The sequence below is a fragment of the Phacochoerus africanus genome, chromosome 5 (assembly GCF_016906955.1).
Source record: "Phacochoerus africanus isolate WHEZ1 chromosome 5, ROS_Pafr_v1, whole genome shotgun sequence".
Lineage (NCBI taxonomy): Eukaryota > Metazoa > Chordata > Mammalia > Artiodactyla > Suidae > Phacochoerus > Phacochoerus africanus.
In genome coordinates, this window is record NC_062548.1 from 81099472 (window position 1) to 81124145 (window position 24674).

General features: G+C 38.0%; 1 protein-coding gene across 2 annotated transcripts in view; it reads right to left on the reverse strand.

Moving 5' to 3' along the window:
* ACTR2 (actin related protein 2) overlaps positions 1 to 22197 on the reverse strand; it is a 38027-nt gene extending 15830 nt beyond the window's left edge. Inside the window, exons 1-6 of one of the 2 annotated variants that reach the window (XM_047781925.1) lie at positions 22034 to 22197; positions 13992 to 14102; positions 11614 to 11628; positions 7483 to 7698; positions 4312 to 4384; positions 711 to 847 (exon numbers count right to left, since the gene is read on the reverse strand). In XM_047781925.1, the coding sequence (XP_047637881.1) occupies positions 711 to 847; positions 4312 to 4384; positions 7483 to 7698; positions 11614 to 11628; positions 13992 to 14102; positions 22034 to 22081 (600 nt within the window). In that variant the 5' untranslated portion in view covers positions 22082 to 22197. The remainder of the gene's footprint in view (positions 1 to 710; positions 848 to 4311; positions 4385 to 7482; positions 7699 to 11613; positions 11629 to 13991; positions 14103 to 22033) is intronic. The other variant, XM_047781926.1, reaches the window with a different exon arrangement.
* Positions 22198 to 24674: the final 2477 nt, after the last annotated feature.

Consider the following 24674-nt stretch of genomic DNA (forward strand, 5'->3'; position numbering starts at 1 on the left):
TGCGCCACCATGGGAACTCCAAGAAATAGATTTATTAAGATGCTTGTGAGAGATGCAAGTGGGCAGGCAAGTAGGCTCTGCCTGGACCTTATAATTCTTTGTTATGGGGGCTGCCCTGTTCATTGTAAGATGTTCAGGAGCCTTCCGACAAAGTTGTAACAACTAAAAAAAGTGTCTTCAGACACTGCAAAATGTCCCTGAGAGCCACTGACCTGGAGAGAATACACCAACTATAGAACTGGTACAAACAATATTCTAAACTTTCTTTTCTCTTCATATTACAAAAAACCCCACAGGTTTCCAAATGGTGGCCTTAAATACTTTCTCCAGCAATGTTTTAAAGAAAATTATAACTAATCATATTCAGAAGTAAACTTCAACATATACTTGTTCGAAGGAAGGTTTTATGGCAGAAAGGCTGCCTGAGTTGTGCAAGGAAGTTTTGGTCTCCCTCCATCTTTGACTACCTCTCAACTCATTCCTCGGGAAAAGCAAATATAATTATGCAATGATCGACTCGCGTTAGTATACAAGAGACCACATGTGTGCGTCTCATATGGATTTTTACATGAATAATGGGTAACCGCACCACTTCTCTAGTGATGCAGATTATCTAGAATCTAGAATCCTAGAATGATACATTCAATTTTGTGTTAAATTGGTAAACACAAACTACAAACTCTAATTCTGTGAGATTTTCTTCTTCTTACCTTGATAAGATATCTGGTAATATCCCTCCCAGCAATATCCAGTCTCCTGGTGAGGTGAGGGAGAGAAAAGCCTTCATACACTGGGCAAATGTGAGTCACACCATCTCCAGAGTCCACCACTACTCCGGTTAACAAACCTGTGTAATAACCATGAAGTTATAAATAAAAAGCCAACTCAGAAAAATCAAAGCCAGTAGATTTCAAACATTAGCAAAGAAGTTGAACTAGAAATGTCACCAACCAGAAAAGTCTAAGAGCCAACATTTCTTTATTATTTACTTACCATGCAGTTTACTTCTCAAACACAGACACTAAAGTCAGTGTTCTTTCTCTCATAGGCCTGCTGGAAGATTTTAGTCTAATCATGTGCTACCCCTGGAGCTGGGAAGAAAGAGACCCTTAGACCTGTGACTAAAAACTACAACATTGTCCTTATTTTCCTTTTCGACTTCATCTTGAACCTTGAATTCCCTTAAAGTAAAATTTTCTAAAGTATCATAGATAACTTCTATGAAAACCACTGTGAAAGGTAGTATTACACAAGTGAACCTGCTGAAATAATCTAGCTCTTTATTATTTTCATCATATAGTAGGTTCAAAATTATGTTGCTTGGAAAACTCCAGTTGATACTAGATAGCTAGAAATCTGAGAACAATTCATCTTGACTAGGCAAAGGACCATTTTAATTATTTACCAGAAACCAAAAAGACAATGTCAGTTAAACTGTTAAATGGCAAAGAAACTGCCCTGCTTCCCATATGTGCTATCTGAAAGTATAAATGGCTGCAAATTAGTGTTTCACCTTTTGTGCCAGGGTTAATTCAGGAAAAACAAAACAAAACTTTTTCTAACTCACACTTTCTAGTAGTTTTAAATACTCTAATAATAGGGTTTTTTGTTTTGTTTTGTTTTGTTTATCTTTTAGGGTCGCACCCTCGGCATATAGAAGTTCCCAGGATAGGGGTTGAATCGGGGCTGCAGCTGCCAGCCTATGCCTCAGCCACAGCAACACAGGATCTGAGCTGCATTTTCAACCTACACTACAGCTCACGGCAATGCCGGATCCTTAATCCACTAAGCAAAGCCAGGGATCAAATCCATGTTCTCATGGATCCTAGTGCTGTTCGTTACCACTGAGCTGACGATGGGAACTCCAATAATTTTATTTTTAATTTTTTTAACATTTATTTATTCTTGGTGGCCACTCCCACAGCATGCGTAAGTTCCTGGGTCAGAAATTAAACCCTTGCTGCAGCAGCAAGCCAAGCCCCTGGAGTGACAATGCCCAGTCCTTAATCTGTTGCACTGACAATGCCAGATTCTTAACCTGCAGCACTCCCTTTGCATACTTTTAAACAAGAGATTTTCTATTGCAAATAAGAGGATTCCATAATATCATTAATTCAAAAAATACTCCCAGTAATATCAACTAAAGCAAGAATTTACATATTTTATTTTCTAAGCAGACCTTCCCATCCAGCCTCACCTTATTTTCCACCACTCCCACCAGCTTATATACTGGCCTTGCCCTGTACATGTCTGACCCGTTTCCAGTGCCACATCCTTTTGTCACCAAATTATCTATTCTTTCCACTTCGATTCCTAAGGACTCTTTAAAGCTCAATCTAGTTCTTACCTTTCCATTGATACCTTCCTGACCACTCTAACCTCCAGCTCAGCCTTCATTATTCCAGCTATTCCCCGCAATCCTGTCTGCAAAATGCAGTCACACACACCTTCCTGAATCACTGTGTCACTTCTTATTCAAAAACATTTCCTCGCTCCGAATGCTCCTACCTTTCTTTTTTTTGGTTTAACTGGTAGTACTAGCCGCCTTGTTTAAGAACAATTTTCCACAGCTTAGAGTTCTTTTGATTAATATCACTGGACTACCATCTCTCGAAATTAAGAATTCAACAATTAAACAAAAATAGCTAAATATCAGGGGTTAAGAGAGGATATCTTCTTGGACAGAAATAAATTTATGAATGTTTGCTAGAAAAATCTGTTAAGGCCATTTTATTCAAATACAGTTAAAACAAAAATTCATTTCAGTAGAAATCCTACCCCCTAAATGGAACTATTATCTCCAGTATCAAAGCTTAGATTCAAAAAATTTTAGTATCTATTTTACAAAGTATTTTCAAAAAAAATTTCTAAAATCTATTTAAAAAAATGAAACAAAATTACCTAGATGCTGACAAGTACTAATTACTCACAGCGGACTGTAACTGCCATAAGGGCAAGAAGACCACATGTGGTTTACTGACTAGCTTACTCACTGCCATATCCTCTCCACGAAACAGAAAGCAAGCCATATGCCACACTTGGTGAATGAAATAGAGGTTCTTTAAAAATTTAATTCTCCCAAGTAAGTATTTTCTTAGTATCTATACGTAGTACTAAAGACAGTTTAAAAACCTAGTATGTATTTTGGCAGAGTGATTTTCACTAATCCATGTGCAGAATCAGATGGATCACCACAATGTTAAGGCTGGTTTCCTAAGTACAAATGACCCTTGAACATGAAAGTTATGAATCTGCATATAACTCATAGTTGGCCCTCTGCATCCCCAACCACAGACCATGTAGTACTGCAGTATTTACTACTGAATATCCATGCATAAATGGACTCGCATAGTTCAAACCTGCATTGTTGACGGGCCAACTGTACTGCCATACATACTGCTTAAGTGCTAAGGCCTGAGACTTAATTCAGTTGTCACCTCCTTCAGAAACCTCGGACATGCTGAATCAATTTCTGTATCTTTTTTCTTATTAGACGAAGTCCTTAAGGGCATCTTTACATTTTCAGTGCCTAACAGACTCTGTGGCACATATCTGATGACCCCTTACGTTCTTCATAAGACCATCAGGATATAAGGAGTTTTCCTTACATGGCTAATGTTTTATTCCCAATGGCAGTAGAAGAGAAGAGAATAGGCCTCCTCCATGAAATTCACTTTAAAAGTCAGGAAGGCACTCCCAAATGTCTGCCTTTTCTTTTGTATTTACTCCATTATGTATTTGACAAACATGATTTTATACTAACCTTTGTGACTCTTTTTTTTTTTGCTTTTTTTAGGACTGCACTCATAGCATATGGAAGTTCCCAGGCTAGGGGTCAAATCGGAGCTGTAGCTGCTGGTCTACATCACAGCCATAGCAATGCCAGATTCAAGCCACGTCTGTGACCTACATCACAGCTCACAGGAATGCCAGATCCTTACCCCTATGAGCAAGGCCAGGGATGGAACCTGTATGCCAATTCATTCTCCACATGCTTTTTTTTTTGTTTTTTGTTTTTTTACATTAAGTAGCCTAAAAGAAAGAACCTCCTACTTTTAAAAAAGTTGAGTAGTCTCTTTTTACCTTAAGTCCTTCACCGTTCAGTAAAGAAAATTAAATTGTGTATATATTACTTGACAAGTTTTACGAAGTGTGGAAATATGTGAATATATATTTGAAAACATTTGGATATATAAATATTATGCTTTTCTGGGATTTACAACTTACAGAAAAAATAAAATCACTCTGACATAAAACATATTTAATAAATGTTTGCTAAACTGGTTATTCTAGAAGATAAGTCTCACCTACCTTGAGCGTACAAAGTCAGAACTGCCTGGATGGCTACATATACACCAGAAAACTGATAAGTTTCAAACATTACCTGAAAATGAAAAAAAGGGGGGGGATTGGTATTTAGATATTTAGATATTATATAATAAATATTTATATGCTTTCTTGATGTTCAGAGTGGATTAGTTGCCCAAAATAGAATCAAAGGACCCAAGTGTCCTCCACTCTCTTCAGTTCTTCTTGCCTCTGTTTTAAGTTCTGCTGTCACAGAGCTCCAACCTTGGGGACATTTATGAAATGCTTGGGGACAGACTTCTGAATGTACACTGAGTCCCCAAGTATTTCATAAATGCTACAAAACAAAGATTTCTGAGTGTTTTAGTTAATGGTTGATTAGAGTAAAAGAAATCTTTGCACTTTTGAACAAACCTTTCTCAAATGACGTCCCTTAAGGAAAATAACTCTTAATTCAAAGACAAACTATAGAAATTGCTAACTGCTGGCCCTTCCCATCGCCCTCCCTCAAACTGGGCCAAGCAAGACTATGGCTCTACCTACAGCAACTTAAGAAAAAAAAAAAGTAAGTGGTAAAACAGCAGGGCAGGAAAACAAAAATAAGCACAGTCATTCCTGAATGTTGGCAATAGAGAAGCCGCTCAGCTGCTGAGCCCACCCTCCTTATTGGTGCCAAGGCTGCAGCTCCCCTCAGCCAAGGTACAGGGCAAGGAGGAGTTTCCTCACGCCCTCTCTGCTCACAACCCTGCTCTTTCGCTGTAGTGCAGGTGGGATGGGAACATCCTGCAAGATTTTTTTCTGTCATCTATAGTGAGCACTCCTTGCTGGCAGTGCTGATGACCACTTTGAATATCTAGATATTTATAAGTTTTGCAACTGACCACACGACAATTATACAGAATTTAAATCTTACAACTCTGAAATACTCATCAATTAAGCAAGTAGATTTTGTTTGTTTGTTTGTTTCAGGGCCAAACCCACGGCATGTGGAAGTTCCCAGGCTAGGGACTCAATCAGAGCAGTAGCTGCCGGCCTATACCACAGCCACAGCAACTCAGGATCCAAGCTGTGACTGTGACCTATACTTACACAGCTCATGGCAACACTGGATCCTTAACCCACTGAGGCCAGGGATCAAACCCACGTGCTCAGGTTCGTTACCGCTGCACCACGGCAGGAACTCCAGCAACTAGATGTTCTAACTACTATTCTATTCCATCATCCTTATTTCCCCTCCACAGGGATGAAAATGGAAGAGTGATGCTATCCAGCTGACCCCTGAACAACTCAGGTTTGACCTGCACAGGTACATCTAATTGCAGATTTTTTTTCAATAAATAAATACTACACCACCATGTGATCTGAGGTTGGGTGAATCCAGGGATGGAGAACTTTGAATACAAAGGGCCAACTATAAAGTTATACGTAAATCTTCACTGAGAGGGGTTGGCACTTCTAAATGCTTTGCTGTTCAGGGTTCAACTGTATTTGCATTTATTAACTTGACAGCCTGTTAGAATTTGTTTTTATAAAACCATTCGAAAGTATTTGTAGTTCTAAAATGACTTTCTGGATGAGATTAAAGTAGGGCATTATGAATCATAGCCAAGTTTGCACTCACAAGTAAAAGGAGTATTAAACAAATACGAGACCTTAGAGTGAGGAAAGACGAAGTCCTGTCATTTTCGCAGATTAAAACAGTATGTGTTCTAGTCAAATGCTAGTTAGTGGAAAAGGCACTCAGGCATAATGTCATCTGCCTAACCTTTTGTTTGAAAGAGAACTTGATTTTCATCCTGGTACTGTGTTACCTTCCTAAAGAGGTTTCCTTGTGTAGTAATTTTTTAGTTTAATGAAAAAAAAAAAAATCTCTGCCATCTGATTCTGTAATGTGCTACTAAAAATAAATAGCAATTACAATGATTACTTATCCATCACAAAGTATTAGTGATTGTAAATCACTTAGAAAGTTCTAAAATTAAATTAAAATATAAACTAATACAATAAAGCCCATCTTTCATAGTTTAAGGGGTTGCTAGAAAAAAATATATAAATCATAAGGAATGATATATATTATATAGCTAAAAACACTTTTTTGGGGAACCATATTATCTATATCCTCATGATTCTCAAAATTTTTATCTTGTTTCAGACTTTACTCCTGAACATGATAGGTAACCATCCACTTGACACTTTTGCTAAGATGACTAATGAAGACCTAACATGCCCAAAACTGACTACCTGACCCATCTGCCTTCCAAATTCTGTTCTACAATCTTTCCCCATCCTCCAGCTGCTCAAGCTGAAACCTTTGGAGTTATCCCTCTGTTACCCATATCTAAGGAATCAGAATATTTTTTGGTCCTACCTTCAAAATACAGCCACAATCTGGCCACTTCCCACTACCTTCTGTGCTATTACCCCTAATCCTAACCATCATTATCTTTTGCCTAGATAATTGAAAAAGTCTCCAAACTGGTCTCTCTTCTACTCTCACTTCCTTATGTTCTACACTCAACACAGCAGTCAACAGGAACCTAAATCTGAACGTGCCCCTTCCTTGTAAGAGCCCTCCATTCTTCTGTAAGAGGCCACAAGCCCCAGGTCATCTGACCCATTATTCCTTCCACCTCATCTCCTGTTGCTCTCCCACACTGGCTTCCTTGCTGACTCTCTAATATGCCAGGCTTGTTCCCATTTCAAGACCTTTACACTAGGTACTCCCTTTGCCTGGAGTGCTCTGGCTAACTCCCTTACTCTGTCTTTACTTAAACATCACCTTCTCACAGACTTGTACCATCACATCCTATGAAAAACACAACCTCCCCACATTCCCTATCTGCCCCTTAACCTACATTTTTTTAAAACGCTTTTGCATCTATTATCTTCTAACAAACCATTCAATTAACCCTCTGTGTGTGTGTGTGGTCTGTTTTCCCTTGCTAGAAGGAAAGCTCCATGGCAGCAGGATTTTGTTTTGTTTACTGATATATTCTACTTGTAAATAATGACTAGCATATAGTTAGGTGCTCAGTAAATAGGATCTGGGAGAAAATAACAATTATTTTTATCCTTTCCATTCTCAACAACAATGGTAAGATGAAAGAAAAAAACAATTGGCTTTACCATCACACCACAGAAACACATATATGCACAACTCATCTAAAAACTTACCTCTACAATCTTCTCTCTGTTTTTGGTTGGGTTCATAGGAGGTTCTGTGAGTAAGATTTTACAATTCCTGGTATCTATGTTAAGTTTCTCTGGTCCAAATGTATAGTCCCACAGGTGTTTCATGTCATCCCAATTTCGTACTATGCCATTTTCCATAGGGTAATTAACTTCTAACATTGAGCGTAATTCACTTGCCTCATCACCAACCATAAGGTCCTAGAAAACCATATCAAAGCTTTAGACCAAATTTTTGTATAAAATGCCTTCAGAAAATTATCCTCCCATGATATTTCGGAAGACTTGGGAATAATTAATTTTAATCTTTCTGGCACTTTCAGATAAAGTTCTTCATTCCACAAGTTAAAGAGATCTTTTCTTTCATGAACAATGCTTTGCAAAGCTTAATTATGAAAAATATATTTTATGTACAACGTGGTTTAAAGCAATAAATTGACCTTACCTTTAACACACATGTTTCCAAAAGAAGAGCATTAGCACAAATAAACCCCACATTTTCATATTTTGGAGGGTTTTGTATGAGGTTTCAGCTGTTTCTTTTGCTCAAATGTTCAAAAAATAAGGCCTGTGATATGTGAGATAGCACATCAGGGAAAAAAAAAAACTTGTAGAAAAATGCTCAATGCATGCAGCACACTTCTTTGTACTAAATATCAAAATGATAAGTGTAGGTACTATAAAGCACAATGAGAAGCAAAAAACAAAATGATTTTTATTACACTATAATAATGGATATATGTACCACATAACTTGTAAATTTCACAAACTCCTATCTATATGTCTAAATTAGAACTGAAATTAAGTTTCTATACATGCCTCACAAAGATGAATGATAATTTGTATAGATACAAAAAATTAAGACAGAGAAACAGCTGTTCTTTGAAATTATCTCAGCAACACTTTCAATCTTAAATACTGCGAAGCTATGCTATCACACATAAAGCAGAATACTCACAAGTCTTGTCTCCAATGAGAGCGTACTTAAGATGACCCACATTTGAAAAGTCGTATTTTGTATGTATAGTAAAGCTAATGAGGACTCAGAATTTAAACTTATTTTAGAAATCAGTTATTCAAAATATTAAACAATCCTGATTTCTACATATATGGATGAATCCAACTTAAGAAAAAAATCCTTGTATCAGAAATAGCTACTATTTGCTGCGAGACTTTAAGATGTTTTAAAACAGAGGTTTAATATATATGACTTGAAAACTTTAAAAAAGAACAACTCAAAAAAAAAAAAGATAAGAGCTAAACCAGGACTCTAAAAAAACAAAACAAAAAACCCCAAAACCAGATCTCTGGAAAATCCACTGAAGGCAACAGCGAAAAGCAAAAACAAAGTTAAAGCAGATGCTAGAAATGTTCACTAAGACTTCTCTGTTGCAACAGTTTTCTTATAAATTTAATTTACTGCAACTTAATACCCAAATTTCTTAAATATTAACTTTTTAGAATCATCTGATAAAAAAATGCAAAACTAAAAATCTGTATTTGTGAACTCTAGTTAATTACATGCATTTGTTGAATTACTTAGCGAGACGTATACTGATAACTTCAAATACATCAAAAAATGAGATACATTGATGGACTGATGATGGATAAATGGATAGATATGTGATGTATAAGTATAGTAAATATTAATGTCAGAATCTGCGAGTTTCACTGTAAAACTCCCTCAGTTTTGCTGTATATTTATTTTATTTTAAATCTGTTTTTTTTCTTTTTTATGGCCACACCCACAGCATATGGAAGTTCCCAGGCTAGGGGGGTCGAATCGGAGCTGCAGCTGCTAGCCTACACCACGGTCACAGCAAAGCAGGAGTTGAGACTCGTCTGTGACCTACACCACAGCTTGAGGCAACACCAGATCCTTAACCCATCAAGCAAGGTCAGGGACTGATCCTGAATCCTCATGGATCCTAGACGGGTTCGTTACTGCTGAGCCATGACGGGAACTCCTGCTGTATATTTTAAATACTTCTTAATAAAATGTTAGGGGGAGTTATCTATACCTCCAAGTACATATGACCATTAATATAATTTAATATACAATTTTGTTACTTTCTTTTAGAATGTATCTTTCTTTGTTATACAAGGTTATAACAGATTAGATAATTAGATGGTTTATATCATCGATATACATTCTTATATCAACAAATTTAGCAAGTCTGGTCTGATTTCATCAGAATATTTAGTTTTTATTCCATGCAAGAATAGGGGCTTGCATATATCTGATCCAATGCCAACTCAAAATAAAAGCCTTTTGTATCTACTTTTAGGACATATACTCTAAAGAATTAACTGAAAGAAACATCTGGCATTAAATTATCTTACCATCCCTCTGAACAAAGACGACAGTTAAAATGGAAGAAAATAAGTATTAACTTATCAGATTTGTGCAAATATTCTTGAGTAACTCAAGCTACCTAATTCAAAAGTTTATCCATATCTAAAATTTTAATCCAAAAAATCCTAAAACATAGTTTCCCCTAGAACATTTCAACTTCCAAAATTCCCAAATGCTAAGAGCTTTATGTAACTTGCCCTCACTGCTAAGAATAAAATTAAGAGGCAATCAAATCAGGCCTTAGTTTTTTACCACCCACCTCATCACTGGACCTTAAGCCTAAACCATCACTTATTACCTGAAAGAATGAAAAATTAGAGTAACTGTCTGAAATGCTGTTTTAAACACATTTATATTTTACGAAAAGTAGGCAATGTAGATGAGATTTGCCAAGAATCATTTTGAACAATGTCACCTCAAAAAGGAAAATAGATCAAATATACTTTAAAACCACAATTCCTAGAACGAAATTTCATAAAAAACATTAATTAAGCCTACACTGTTCTCTACAAGTACACTTTTTTCCTAATCTCCTTAGGATTTTAAAACAAATGCATGATCTTTTATTTAGGATAAATACAGAAATTTCCACTTGTAAATGTTTTTGTTTATTCAAAAGAAAACTTCACAAAAGGTTGCTACTACTAGTTAAAATATTTCATTTTGGAGTTCCCGTCCTGGCACAGCAGAAACAAATCCAACTAGGAACCATGAGGTTTCGGGTTCGATCCCTGGCCTCGCTCAGTGGGTTAAGGATCAGGCGTTACCGTGAGCTGTGGTGTAGGTTTGGATCCTGAGTTGCTGTGGCTGTGGTGTAGGCCTTCGGCTGTAGCTCCAGCTGGACCCCTTGCCTGGCAACCTCCATATGTTGTGGGTGCGGCCCTAAAAAGCAAAAAAAAAAAAAAAATATATATATATATATATCACTTGAAACACCTGATATTCGTCTTTGTCAAAGCTGTTTACAAATAACATTAAAAACAAAGTTGAAAATATTTATTATAGATGCACTTAGACTATCATAGAAAAATATAATAAAAGAGTCAATTGCCTGAGATGCGCCTAATAAGCTTCTAGCTCAAAAGAAAAAGGTGCCACACAATGGTATTTATTTAGAGGGAAAATCAGTTGTCTTAGAAAACTTTCCCCTTTTTCTTATTTATACTCAGATAATGTTGTAAAATCTGCTCATCAATAAGGATAATGCAGCAAACAAGTCAGTCTCTTTTTCTCCTCCTTTCCTATCCACAGTTCATTTGCACATTAAAATTTTACTCAGTTTATTAAATACACAAATATATAATAATATATGTGTGTGTATATATATGTATATATATAGGCTATGACAGGCAATGTTCAATTTAACATCGGCCAATAAAATGGACTTATCCAAATGCAAGACTTCATCCCAATTTTTTGGATCACACATATCCTAAATAAAGCTACTTAATTTCTAAGATAATGCACACCACATTCCATTTTAATTGTAACATTCATCTACAAAAAACACAAGAAAAACAATTCAAAACTATGTTAGTAATTAGTTCTGGTTTGGTCCATTGTATGCAATCAGGAAAGTATAGGATTTAATTAGTTGCTACCAAATTGAAGCAATGGAAAAGGTTAAAAATCAAAGTACTTAAAATTAAAATATGGAATTACCCCCCCTCCCCAATACTAAAGGGACACAAAACAACAACTACTGTCCCACCAAGCAAAAGTGGAAAACAAACAGAGAGCATGTGTGTAACCTCACTTACCATCTTTTTGTTATTCTACTTCAACAGGTCAAGAAAGGTGAAGAGAGAGAAGGTAGAAGTAAGAGTCAGAAAAGGCCTAAATAAAATCCTCACTGAAATTTTTAAACATACAAGCAATAGAGACAAATTAGGTTGAAGTCAGATGCAGTACTACTATAGTTTACGGAGTTAATAATTAGGGCCAAATTAACATGGACAGTTATCACTCCTGAACGAATATTAACTCATTAAACAATTTAAATTTCCAGTTTTCAGTCTACCACATTTTAGCTAACAAGACACAAAAAGTATAAGTCAATCCACTAGGCATAGGAATTCCAAAAAGTCAAATTTCTTTAATTCATTACTGAATTTAAGAACCTTAATTAAGGAAAATAAATAGCAGAAAAGGTCTGGCTGAATAAGTAAAAGGTGTTTAAGAGTTGATTTTCCAGCCTCTAGCAGTCAAGTTAAATCTGACACAGGTCTCTTTTCTTTCACCATTATCTACTGGAAGAACAAATTAACTTGAAAGACTTAAAAGATTAAGCAGATTGAACAGAAGTGAGCCAACCAAACACAGAATGACAAATCATACAAGCAAATGCTACTGGGGAATTCCTTAGCAAAAATGTCTTCTTAGGGTATCGTCTAGTTTCATTTCTATCACTTGGCCTTAAAAAGCAAGAAAAGCGAGAGTGAAAAAGAAAGGTAATTATTTGACTATGTTGGACAATAAAAATGGCTACATGTGATGTATCTTAATACCTCAAAAAAGTTATTATCCATAAACTATATAAAAAGCCATTCTTTAAAATCCTGATACTGAATAAAAGTGTAACTAATTTAAAAAGTTTATCCTTATCACCATTATGAGCTAAATTTTAAGTTGAAATTCATTTAAGATTGAATTCAATCAGCATGAAAGGAGTTCATAAAAAGAGGATATGGAATTGCATAAAATTCCCAAAAAACCCTTAAAAAAAACTTCAAAACTCTCAATATTGAGTGTCCCTTCTGATTGTAACAAAACAAAACAGAGGCCAGAATCATTTTTTCCTTTAATTTTTAAAAAAATTAGCACAGAACCTAAATTTCAATTTATATTTTTATTCATTATGGTGTAACTCAATTCTCTAGTCCCAACAGCAGAGCTACCAAGTAGCAAGTCTCTACCGCCTATTACCACCTTCCTAGACATCTCAAAACAAATGTTCACAGAGGTGCACCCTAATTCATAATCTAACAATTTAGCGAGGTCTTGCTGAGGACTGTCCAGATAGGACCAACAGTGCTAGCTTGTTCACAGATAATTCAGTAAAAGGGCCCCTAATTTCTTTTCTTTTTTTTTTTTCCTGTTCTTTTTTTTTTTTTGGCTTTTCTAGGGCCACATCCACAGCATATGGAGGTTCCCAGGCTAGGGGTCTAATCTGAGCTATAGCTGCTGGCCTATGCCACAGCCATAGCAACGCAGGATGTGAGCCACGTCTGCGACCTACACCACAGCTCACAGCAATGCCAGATCCCTAACCCACTGAGCAAGGCCAGGGATGGAACCCACAACCTCACAGTTCCTAGTCGGATTCATTAACCACTGAGCCATGACAGGAACTCCAAAGGCCCCTGATTTCTACTGCATTTTGTATAACCTGCTCCCTAGGCCACCTGAAGAATTTAAGTCAACTGGTGACCACTGTTCTTTATAATTCTTTCCCTTTTTTTCTCCTAAAATATTTTTAACTCCCACTTGATTTCCAATTCCTTTAATAGAAGAGAAAAATCTATGCTTAATGTCTAGTCTCACATGTTAAGTACACTGAGCAGGTAAGGACAACGCTCCCTCCCCGCTCCTTGTGGTAAGATAAATAATGCAAGGCCAAAGAAAGACTTGCACGGCTTCCTCCTGCACACTATGGAAATCAACTATACTGGTGAAAAAGGAACCAATAAAATTTACATCCTGTGTTTTCCAGACTAATTATATAAAATTGTAGGGGATCAGGCCATGAGAACATGGAAAGAAAAAGTCTTAGGTCCCAAAGAGACACTAACATAGAATGGCAAATATATGGAGTTGAAAGACATAAAAATACCAGGCTGATTTCTTTTAAAAATTATATTATGAAATATGACTTTTAAGTCACTAGTACAGTATTCACATCAACATAAAAATCCTAAGTATTTACTCCGTTCAGAGAGTAATGGCATCAAGCCATACTTAAAAGTCAGATGAAATTAACTTCAGTTTTTGTGTCTTTCTTCAGATGTTGATAAAAATTAAAATATAAGAAATTCTGCCTCCCCTCCTTTGCTTTTCAAGGCATCACATTTTAAAACTAGTTAATTCAAAGAACACCTCACAGGTTTTGATCCTCATTTATCAATAAATAAAATATTACCTTGATTTCAATGTTTCCCACTTTGGTGGTTGATCTGATAATAGGTCTTCCAACCAAAGCTGGGAAGATGTGTTCTGGAAAGTTAGAGCCTGCATATCCACACTTCACAAACTGGAAAAGAACAGTAAAAGGGGTTAGTGTCAAGGTATCTACTATATCCATTTAAAAACAGTGTCTGAAAAATACCCATTTTGCATTTTTAACTTTTAGTGCTTTCAAATTACCCCAAGCAGTCACCCAGTCTATCATATCCTCACTTACTTCCGTTACGGCACTACTACCAGAAGAGTTTCTATGTCTTTCCTGGTTAACTGCTTATTTAGTGCCTAGGTCTCCTCACTACGGGGAAAGCCTCAAGAGAGCAGGGAGCTAAGCTGAGCAGCTCATGCCAGAGCCCGGTGCCTTGACCCACAATGTGAGGAAGGGACAAATTCGTTCAACAAATGCTAAGCATTTTTTTAAAAGAAATGCTAGACAATAAGAACTAAAGCTTCACTTCTAAAGCAGGCTTTCATTCATGTCTGGCAATTCACTTAAGCAACCTCATTATCCAAAATGGAAAAATCAAGTGGCAAAATAAACATTTATTAGGCATCTGGGGCTATTTACATTTGTATATTTAAACAAATGTATGTAGTAATACCAGGTGACATAATTACACATTCAGATAGTGCACTTCTCCAATGAGGACACACTACTGATTCTGACAACACTTCCATTTTAGGGTAAGAAACTGATATACTAGGAGATTTAATGACTACAGTGAAACTGAAAATAGAACCAAGAGTTTTTTATTCTTACACCAATAATACACTCTATTTAGTTTTATTTTCAAGAGCAGCTATTATAAGAAAAAGGCAATTTAAAAACTTCAGGGTGGGAAGAAGAAGCTACACAAGAAAGGAAATGTAATCAGTCTCTGCCCTCTCTCTTAACAAGCCTTTATTCAACGTAAGTTACACTGTGCAAGGCCTTTTCTGCCTACTGATGAATCTCAAGCACCTACAACAGTGGCTGACGTGTACCAGGCACATATTAAATAACTGATCAATAAATATTAAAGTTTTGGGAGTTCCCGTTGTGGTGCAGCAGAAACCATGGAACCATGAGGTTGTGGGCTTGATCCCTGGCCTCGCTCAGGGGGTTAAGGATCCTGTGTTGCTGTGAGCTGTGGTGTAGGTCGCAGACACAGCTCAGATTTGGCATTGCAGTAGCTGTGGCTCTGATTAGACCCCTAGCCTGGGAACCTCCACATGCTGCTGGTGCGGCCCTAAAAGGACAAAAGACAAAAAAATAAATAAATAAAGTTTTGTTGTTGAGAGTATGACACTATGATTATTTTTATATAAAGAGTGTGTTTAATATTGAGAAAGTCTATTATTCCATGGCTTCAGGCACTGTATTCTCGTAGAAGAATTGAGAGAAAGAGTATCTGAATGTGACGCATGACACTGAAAACACAAAAATGGACAGAAACCCATTTCTTGACAGAAGGCTGCTTTACACATGGCACTGTTTTGTTTGATAGTGATAAAAGTTAGCAATAACCTTAAACTCACTGACTTCTGACTAACCCTCCAAAATATAAATTTTTTATATTTCGAAAGCAACCTTGTTGGAAGTGATGTTGATGAACCACACTTATAAATAGCCTAGAACATTCTGCCATGCATAATTTCAAGTCTTTTATAAATATAGCTTTTAAAAATGTTAGTCTTCAGCACACTGAAACTACTAGCATGAAAAATCTGTCTAAAATTTTAAAATTTCATATTTCTAATTACGACCCGAATTCCTATCTTCTCAGTTCAAGTTTACATTTCAAAACCTACATAAAACATATGGTTCAGATATGTTTTCTTCCAAACCCACAAAACCTAGTCCTGGTCAGTTTAACACAGAGCCAACATATGTTTCTAAAACTGTAATACAATTCTAACTGGATTCCCTTACAGGGCAGAAGTTAGCATGGTATGATAGCATACACAGCACAAAACCTGCTTGCTCATATCTACCTCTCTATTTGAATAATAGTTGACAGTAAACAACTACAATATACTTCCCACCCTAAAAAGTGTTTAACAGAATTCAGAAGTGCCAGTGCAATTCTCTACAACCTCTCCCCAAATAATTTATCATTGTGACCCAGAAAGAGCTGGAGAGACAATTGCCATATAGGAAAAGAATAACACCTAGTATTTTCCAGTCTATTCAAATTAAAAGAAAAACTCTCTCACACTCTTCCCTTCTAAATCAAACTCTCTTTTGTCCTTAAGTCAAAAGCCAGCTCACTGGATGTGAACTGAAATCATATGCAAGAACAGTAAATCTCTTCTCATTATTCCAACCATGTCCAAATTTCCACAAAAATAAGATCTGTCAGGATCATCAGCCTCATATCAGCATTAGTTAAAACTTACACATATATTCCAATAGAGAAAGCAAATACTATGTAAGGCATTAAATTCTTAGGTTTACCTTAAAGTAATGAACAGATAATGACACTTCAAGAATCAAAAGTGTCCATTCACCAGGCTGAAATGCTCACGTGGGTGTAAATGTTCTTAAAATTATAGGATGAATCAATAAAAAAAAAGAATCTACAAGTTTGTAAGGGCATCTCTGCATATTAAATGCAGACAAATGACTTAAGTGAGAAATCATAACAGAAGATGAAGGTGGGAAAAGGAGCCTGGGATGGGGCACAAGCCCTGGTACAGGGAGGAGGCTGTGACGTACCTCCCCTCATTCTGAGCCACACACACTAGGAAACACACAGCCTGGCAAATCCATTATCATATCACAGAAGGTTTACTTATTATAATTGTTGAGTTCGTATCTTTAAAATCTTTTTCTTCTTCTTTTTTCTTTTTTTTTTTCATTGTCTCAGCTTTTATTATTATTTTCTAAATAGTTATTTCTCCAATACAATTTTTTTTCTACTGTACAGCATGGTGACCCAGTTACACATACATGTACACATTCTATTTTTGCACATTATCATGCTCCATCATAAGTGACTAGACATAGTTCCTCTTTTTTCTTTTTTGACCACCCCAAGGCATAGGGAGTTGCTGGGCTATCAGACTAGCCACAGCTACAGCAATGCTGGACTTTAACCCACTGTGCTGGGCCAGGAATCAAACCTGTGTCCTGGAGCTACAGATGCCACCCATCCTATTGCACTACAACAGGAACTCTTGTATCCTAAAAGCCTTGTTTCAGGGAGTTCCCATCGTGGCTCATCGATTAACGAACCAGACAATATCCATGAAGATGCAGGTTCAATCCCCGGCCTTGTTCAGGGGGTTAAGAATCTGGTGTTGCTGTGAGCTATGGTGTAGGTCGCAGACATGGCTCAGATCCTGCATTGCTGTGGCTGTGGTATAGGCTGGCAGCTGTAGCTTCTATTCAATCGCAAGCCTGGGAACTTCCATAGGCTGTGGGTACAGCCCTAAGAAAAACAAAAATGAAAACAAAATTCTTGTTTAAGCATATTTTTTTTGCCAAGCCCACTGCATGTGGAAATTCCCAGGCCGGGGACTGAACCCAAGCCACAGCAGTAAACAGACCCATAGTGGTGACAACACTGATGAGCCACCAGGGAACTCCTTGTTTGAGCAGATTTTAAGGGACAAAACATTTGCTAAGTGCCTAAGGTAAGAAGACAAAAATTAAGAACACCTTAAACTATGAAAATAATTGTAAACTACTATTCCTGTGCTTTATTAAAAAATTAAAATTTGGCTTTTAGTTCAAATCAAAAGATCAATCACTTATTAATAAAATTATTTATTCCATTCAAGCAGAAGCTTATTGGAAGCAGACTTGCCATAGTAATCCAGTGCTAGCATTCCTACAGGATACTAGATATTTGGTCAAATGGCAAGAGCTGCACTATTTCACATTATTTCAAATGTGAAAGCATTAATAGCTACAATAACAATATAATTATAATTATCTATTTCTCAATAGTATATAACTAATAGAAAATCTGGCAGTTCCTTTCTTGCAAAAAGTCAGTTTTTTTTAAAAGATCTAAACAATGATATAATAAAATACAAAGAAAATACTATTTTCTAAACTACTCATTTGGTATCATTTTAATCCCTGAACTACCTCCCTCCACTCTAATCAACTAAGACTTGGTAACTTAGTTCTCTCACTGTATGCAATAAGGCTGTGTTTAAGAAATAGATTTTACCATATATAGTTTCCTCTTCACAGCACTGTGGTTTAAACTGGTTCCCTTACTTCCCACTGAGTCATCAAATGGTAAGAACATGAACAGTATAATGTTCTTTTAAGCAAAAATGAAGAAAAATTCCATCTACATTTGCTCTGAAGGTATCTTTCTCCCCTCAAAAAATAAACTGGGATTTATACAGACTCGTTTAAGCTTATTTAATTTGTATTTTTTTGTTTATAATTTAACCTGATGGTATTGATATATTAATTTAATTGCCTAGTGACTATTCTGATCTTAGATTATCAAAATATTTATTCTGCTTATCCCAAAGCATTTTGCACAGTAAAACCAAATTTCTGTTTGGTATGTTTCTACTTCAAACACTCCTGAATTCAACATAAAAATTTGTATAAGCCAGATAAAGCAAGCCATAATCAACTGCAAAAGTGAACAATAAATTAGTAATTCTCCTAACACTATAAGCTACTTTGTATCACTAAACCCCCAAAATTATACCAGTCACACTCCAAAAGTCTCCACTGTTGGTGAACTAACTCAATGCTGATGAAATCACCCAAGTTTGGTAAAAGAACACAACACCAGGGGCCTGGGCTCAACTTTTGGAAGACATCTACACCTATGCAGATCTCCACATTTTCACCTATCTGGCCACTTTCAGCAGATCTTAGGTGGAGGTTTAGAGGAAGGCTCCATTTTAGCAATGGTCTTTTGAATGGCTATGAGGATGGTGTGCATAAAGTGTTGGAATCAGATGAGTTTTCTTCCTCTCGGAGGCCCTAAGGAGACACTGGTTTGGCTGGGACCTAGTTAGGAAAAAGAGTAGGACTTAACATCTGGCAAGTGATCATAAGAACTGACCTACTCTTAGAGAGCATTCCATTTAGGGCCAAAAGGAAGGTTTTTTTGTGGTTTTTTGCTTTTTTAAATTAACACATTCTCAAATAGCCTATAACTTAAAAACCTAAAATATGTAACAGGTGAGTTGCTTCAGAGTAACAACTATTCCCACAAGTTTTAGAAATCAATTTCTAATATCTTCTTTATTTAATCAAGATGAATCATTAGACCTTCAGGTACCTAAATAAAACCAAGATGACTATGAAGTATAAGCTGTAAGAAATATAGAATCTTAAGTGGTTCCTAATCTTCTAAAATTTCAGAAATATCACATACTACATCAGAGCTGTTTCTTCATTTGAAGTCAACCATGTCTACAGAAAATCTGGATAAAATTTTAAAGTAACTAGAAACATAACACCAAATACATGAGTTTTTTTGTTTGAATTAACTACATTTTTTCCTATTTATGTCATAGTAACTGACCTTTCATCTTAAGGAACAAGATTCTTAAACTATATGGATTAGACATAAGACTAATCAATAATAGAGTTCTAACACAGATAAACTAATGAAATAGGAACATAAAAAAGAGCTCATGATTAACATTCCCATTGTTAACAAATATTATGGAAAAAAACCTCATATATACTACAAAAACCGGGTTCACTGCCCTTCAAAGAGGAGGTGTCCATTCAAATATAACCATGTTCAATTTCTAAAGAGAAAAGCTGACATATTAACAAGACAAAATATTTTAAACTCAGTTTTTGAAGATTTACATTTATTTACTTATTGCCACATATGCTACATGTCGAAGTTCCCAGGCCAGGGACTGAAACCTTGCCAAAGCCATGACCCAAACCACAGCAGTGACAATGTAGGATCCTTAACCCACTGCGCCACCAGGGAAGTCCCAATTTACATTTATTTAGAGGTCAATCTGAGACTACAATGGGCACCAGGCTAATATTTTTTAAATATTGCACCTTTAACTGAATTTGAACTGTAAAAGTAATACCTGATTCTAGTTAATTACATTTAAAGATAGTTAGCAATATATGTTTTGTTAAAAAAAACAAGGACAGGAGTTCCCGTCGTGACTCAGTGGTTGGCGAATCCGACTGTGAACCATGAGGTTTCGGGTTCAATCCCTGGCCTTGCTCAGCGGGCTGGGGATCCAGCGTTGCCATGAGCTGTGGTGTAGGATGCAGACGCGGCTCGGATTCCGCCTTGCAGTGGCTCTGGCGTAGGCCGGCGGCTACGGCTCCGATTAAATCCTTAGCCTGAGAACCTCCATGTGCCGCGGGGAGTGGCCCTTAAAATGGCAAAAAAAAAAAAAAAAAAAAACCACCACCAAGAACATTTTTCCAATAATTCAGAAGTCATGAAGTCCTTCCCACCTTACCTCACCCTCATTCCTAGTCTCCACAGGTAACCGCTATGAACATAAATTTCTTATGAATCCCTTCAAAATTTTCATATACACATACACATTTGAGGACACATAAATATTTTAATAAAGAGCACATAAATGGAATTGTGGTAAATTTTTTTTTTTTTTAAGAGCTGCCCCTGCAGCATATGGAAGCTCCCAGGTTAGGGGTTGAATTAAGAGTTCTGGCTGCCCCTCTACACCACAGCAGTGCTGGATCCAAGGCGAGTGTATGTACCTACTCTGCAGCTCACGGCAACACGGGATCCTTAACCCACTGAGCAAGGCCAAGGATCAAACCCACATCCTCATAGATACATACTAGTCAGGTTTGTTACTGCTGGGCCAGGACGGGAAGTCTCTCTTATCTGTTTTTTAACTCAGTTCAGATAAAGTTGGTATAATTATTGCTTGTAAAAGACTGTAACAAATTCAATCAAGGTCAGTATTACTGCAGTGAATATCAGCTTTTTTCTCCTCAACAATCCAGTTTTCAAACTGCTTTAAATTTGAAATAAAATCGATTTTAACTCACAATGTTACATTTATCGAAGGAAGGGGATAAGAGTCACAAAACATTGCAACTCCAAAATGGTTAGAAATTTTTGTAATGTAGAGGGAAGTGATCACTACAGAACTCATCTAAAGTAAGTGACATTTGTCTTCTAATTTGCTAGTTTTGCTGCCCAAATACAATTTTTTAAATAAAGAAGAGGGCGATTGAATGAGACAACTTTCAAATTACTCGTCAGTGTTCCTCTCAGATTTTTACAATGATTTTCCTTTTAGAATCTTAAATACTAACATTATCTCATCCTTCAAGTAAGGAAAGAGAGGAGGAGGGGTACCCAAACTGATTAACTTCCCCTAAGGTTAGTGGAATTAATACTCGGGCCTTCAGGGGTTTAAGACCATCCACTGAAACATGCTGGTCTCTGCGATGCTGCACCTGGGCCAAATTTCCAGCATGCAGAACAAAAAGTAAATGATTCGCTGCTGATCTGGCTTCCCCTACCCTCAGAAATCAAAATCCAAAAACCCAAAAGCTTCAAACACTACCAAAGGACTGGGGTTCATTGCATGACAGCACTTCCCTTTTTTCTTTAAACTCGTTTCCTGCCTCCCGTTCCGTATCTTCAACTACACAGGAAGAGGAAGGCCTCTTGGTCGTTCTCCTTTTTACATACCGGCGACCCTGGGGACAGGAGCCCTTCTGCAGCACACAAACCCAGCCTTTTACCCCCTCCGGCCCTTCAGCCAAATCGCCGCGGCTCAAGCGCAGAGCCGACCCCGGTGGGGCGGCAGGTGGGAACCCCATCCATCCCCCGCCAGCCTGGCCCGCCGTCTCGACCCCGAGATGCTGGAGTGGTGGGCTCGGGGACCCAAACGGCCCCGCCCGCTCGCGCCCCACACCGCGGAGGCAGGAAGTGCTGTCCCGCGCCCCTGGGCTCCGGCTGCCGGGGGCCCAAAGGTGCCGCCCCCGGCGCCAAGGGCCGGCGAGCCGCCAGCACATCCCCGCCCGGGCCTGTGGCCGCCGTACCCTCCCCGCCGAGCGCTTACCCCAGTGCCGTTGTCACACACCACCACCTTCCTGCCCTGGCTGTCCATCGTCCACCGGAAAGAGCGCCTAAGCAGCCGCCGCCGCTGAACAACCTACAGCCGCCTCCGTCCGCCGGGTTCCTCTTCCTCCTCCGCCCTCTTCCCGGCCCCTCCTTCGTCCCAACTTTCTTCCCCCAACCGGAAGTGGCCGCCCGGCCCCGCCCGCCACCTAACAGACTGCCTGTGCGGAAGAGGTGGGGATGGGAGGGAGGAGGCAGATACTGGCAATGGCGAGCTCCAATAAGAAACAAAGAAGCCCGAGGCCCCGCCCACGTCGCCGGCTCCTGCTCTGGCTCCAGCTCCGCCTTCACGGTCGCCGCCCGACCAGGTTCTTCCTGTCCTCGTCTTGTTACCGGCGCCTCGCGGGGCCGTAATGATACCCTCAGGCTTCGCATGAGTTAAGGGCGCCGCTTACCCGGCTGCAGAAGGAGCAGGCAGACGAAGGACACCGGGTCCGTCGAGGGACGGCAGCGGGTTGTGATAGAGAAGCTTGCCAGGAGGGCGGGAGGCGGGAGTAAACCTAGACATTTTTACTAACCCACCTTTGAACAAGGCTTGGTGTGTCATTGCTTTCTAGACCTTTTCAGTGGACAGAGCCGGGGTGGGTATACACACGTGAAATCATGCATTTATGCCAATTCCAACCCAACTCATATTTGCTCGATTTGCCTTTAGTAAAATGAGCGAAAGTGAGTGGTTACGTTTCCAGCCTCATTGATCACCACTTCCCTCCCAACAGCACCATGTTGCTTCGTACCTCTTCTGTGTCTGTACGTCTTTGAACCCAGAGTTTCTGCTTTGACATCACACAATCCCATTTTCAAATATGGCCCTGCCACTCAAGAATTATGTGATTTGGGCATAGCCTTGTAAATGCATGGGGATAATAACATTTACTTCCATCAGTTGTGGAGATAAAATTCTGAGCAGAGAGTAAGCATGTTCTACACTCTTAAACGTGAAGTTCTCTCTATAGTGTCCCTACTTTTTGCTTTTTAATCCATCAGAAGACTTCTCATGCTCTCAAACCCAGTAGTCACATCTTTGAAGACTTTACAGATAATCTTCGAGATGTTCTTTACTCTTTGCTGTTATTTTTCCATGAATGTATTTATTGGACAAACGACATTACAATTCATCTAGAAAAAAGTAATCATTTTTGAGAGGTGAGGACTAGAATTGTGCCTTTCACTCGCTGTAAAGATATAATAAGACTAAAACTTGGATCATGAATCCCCAGTTCAGTATTACACTACTAGACTGCCTTTCAGTTTCACTTTGTTCTTTTATTAGCTAGCGGTTTTCAAAACTTACAAAGGCATAGAATGTTTCATTCAAATTTAATCTTATATGGAAACCCAACATATAAAAATAGATCAGAATAAAGCTATCACAGTTGTTGGAAGTTTGAGAAATTAAGATGGGTAGGAGGGGAATATGTGTCACTGCTTCTGTTTCAGTAGTCTTGGAGGTACTGGAGAGTGCTAAACAGTGCATTCCTTCGTAAGTTATACATTTTACTTCTTTGGGCTCAGTGCCTAGCACTGTGCAGTTTTTCTGGAAGTGTTTTGTTTGTTTGTTTGTTTTTCCTTTTTAGGGCCACACCCGTGGCATATGGAGATTCCCAGGCTAGGGGTCAGATCCGAGCCACATCTGCAACCTACACCACAGCACACAGCAGCAGTGGATCCCTGACCCACTGAATGAAGCCAGGGATGGAACCCACATCCTCAGGGATACTAGTCAGATTCATTTCTGCTGTGCCATGACAGGAACACCTGGAAGTATATTTAATTGGTCTCAGCAAATCGTACCCAGGACATTTCTAGCTCCTTTTACTTTTCCTCTTTATGAAATTACATGGATTCCTAACTTTTAATTTTTAAGAAGTAATATTTGTTGTACCCTTCTGATTATAAAATCAGGATACATGGATGATAGACGATAGCAACAAATTTGCTACACAAATGGACTCCTTGTTACACAAAACTCTGCATTATCTGCATTCAAATATAATGTTCTTGGTGACTGGCTCCTGCCTTCTACAGCAGACTCATCCTGATCATTTCACTTTCCTCCAAATAATGTGATCTCACATTTTATTTTATTTTTTTGATTTGTTAGACTACTTTTTGTGTTTTTTAAAATGATTTTTGTTTTTTCCTTTGTAGTTGGTTTACAGCACTCTGTTAATTTTCTATCATAAAGCAGTGACCCAGTCACACACACACACATATATATATATACATTCTTTTTCTCACATTATCCTCCATCTGTTTCTTCATAAGTGACTAGATATAGTTCCCTGTGCTATACAGCAGAATCTCAGTGCTTATCTACTTCAAATGCAATAGTTTGTATCTATTAACCCCAAGCTCCCAGTCCACCCTACTCCCTCCACACCCCCTCCCCATGACCTCACAGTTTTAGGTTCTTAAATTTTTTTGGGTCATTGGAGGGCTTCATTTCTAGCCTTCTACTGATATTTAATGTATATTTTTCCACACAAAATCTTGTCAGGCTGATACTCCCTTTTTACACATGACAAAATGGGAGCTTTAATAAACTTAGTCACCAAGATCTACATACAGAAATCAATATA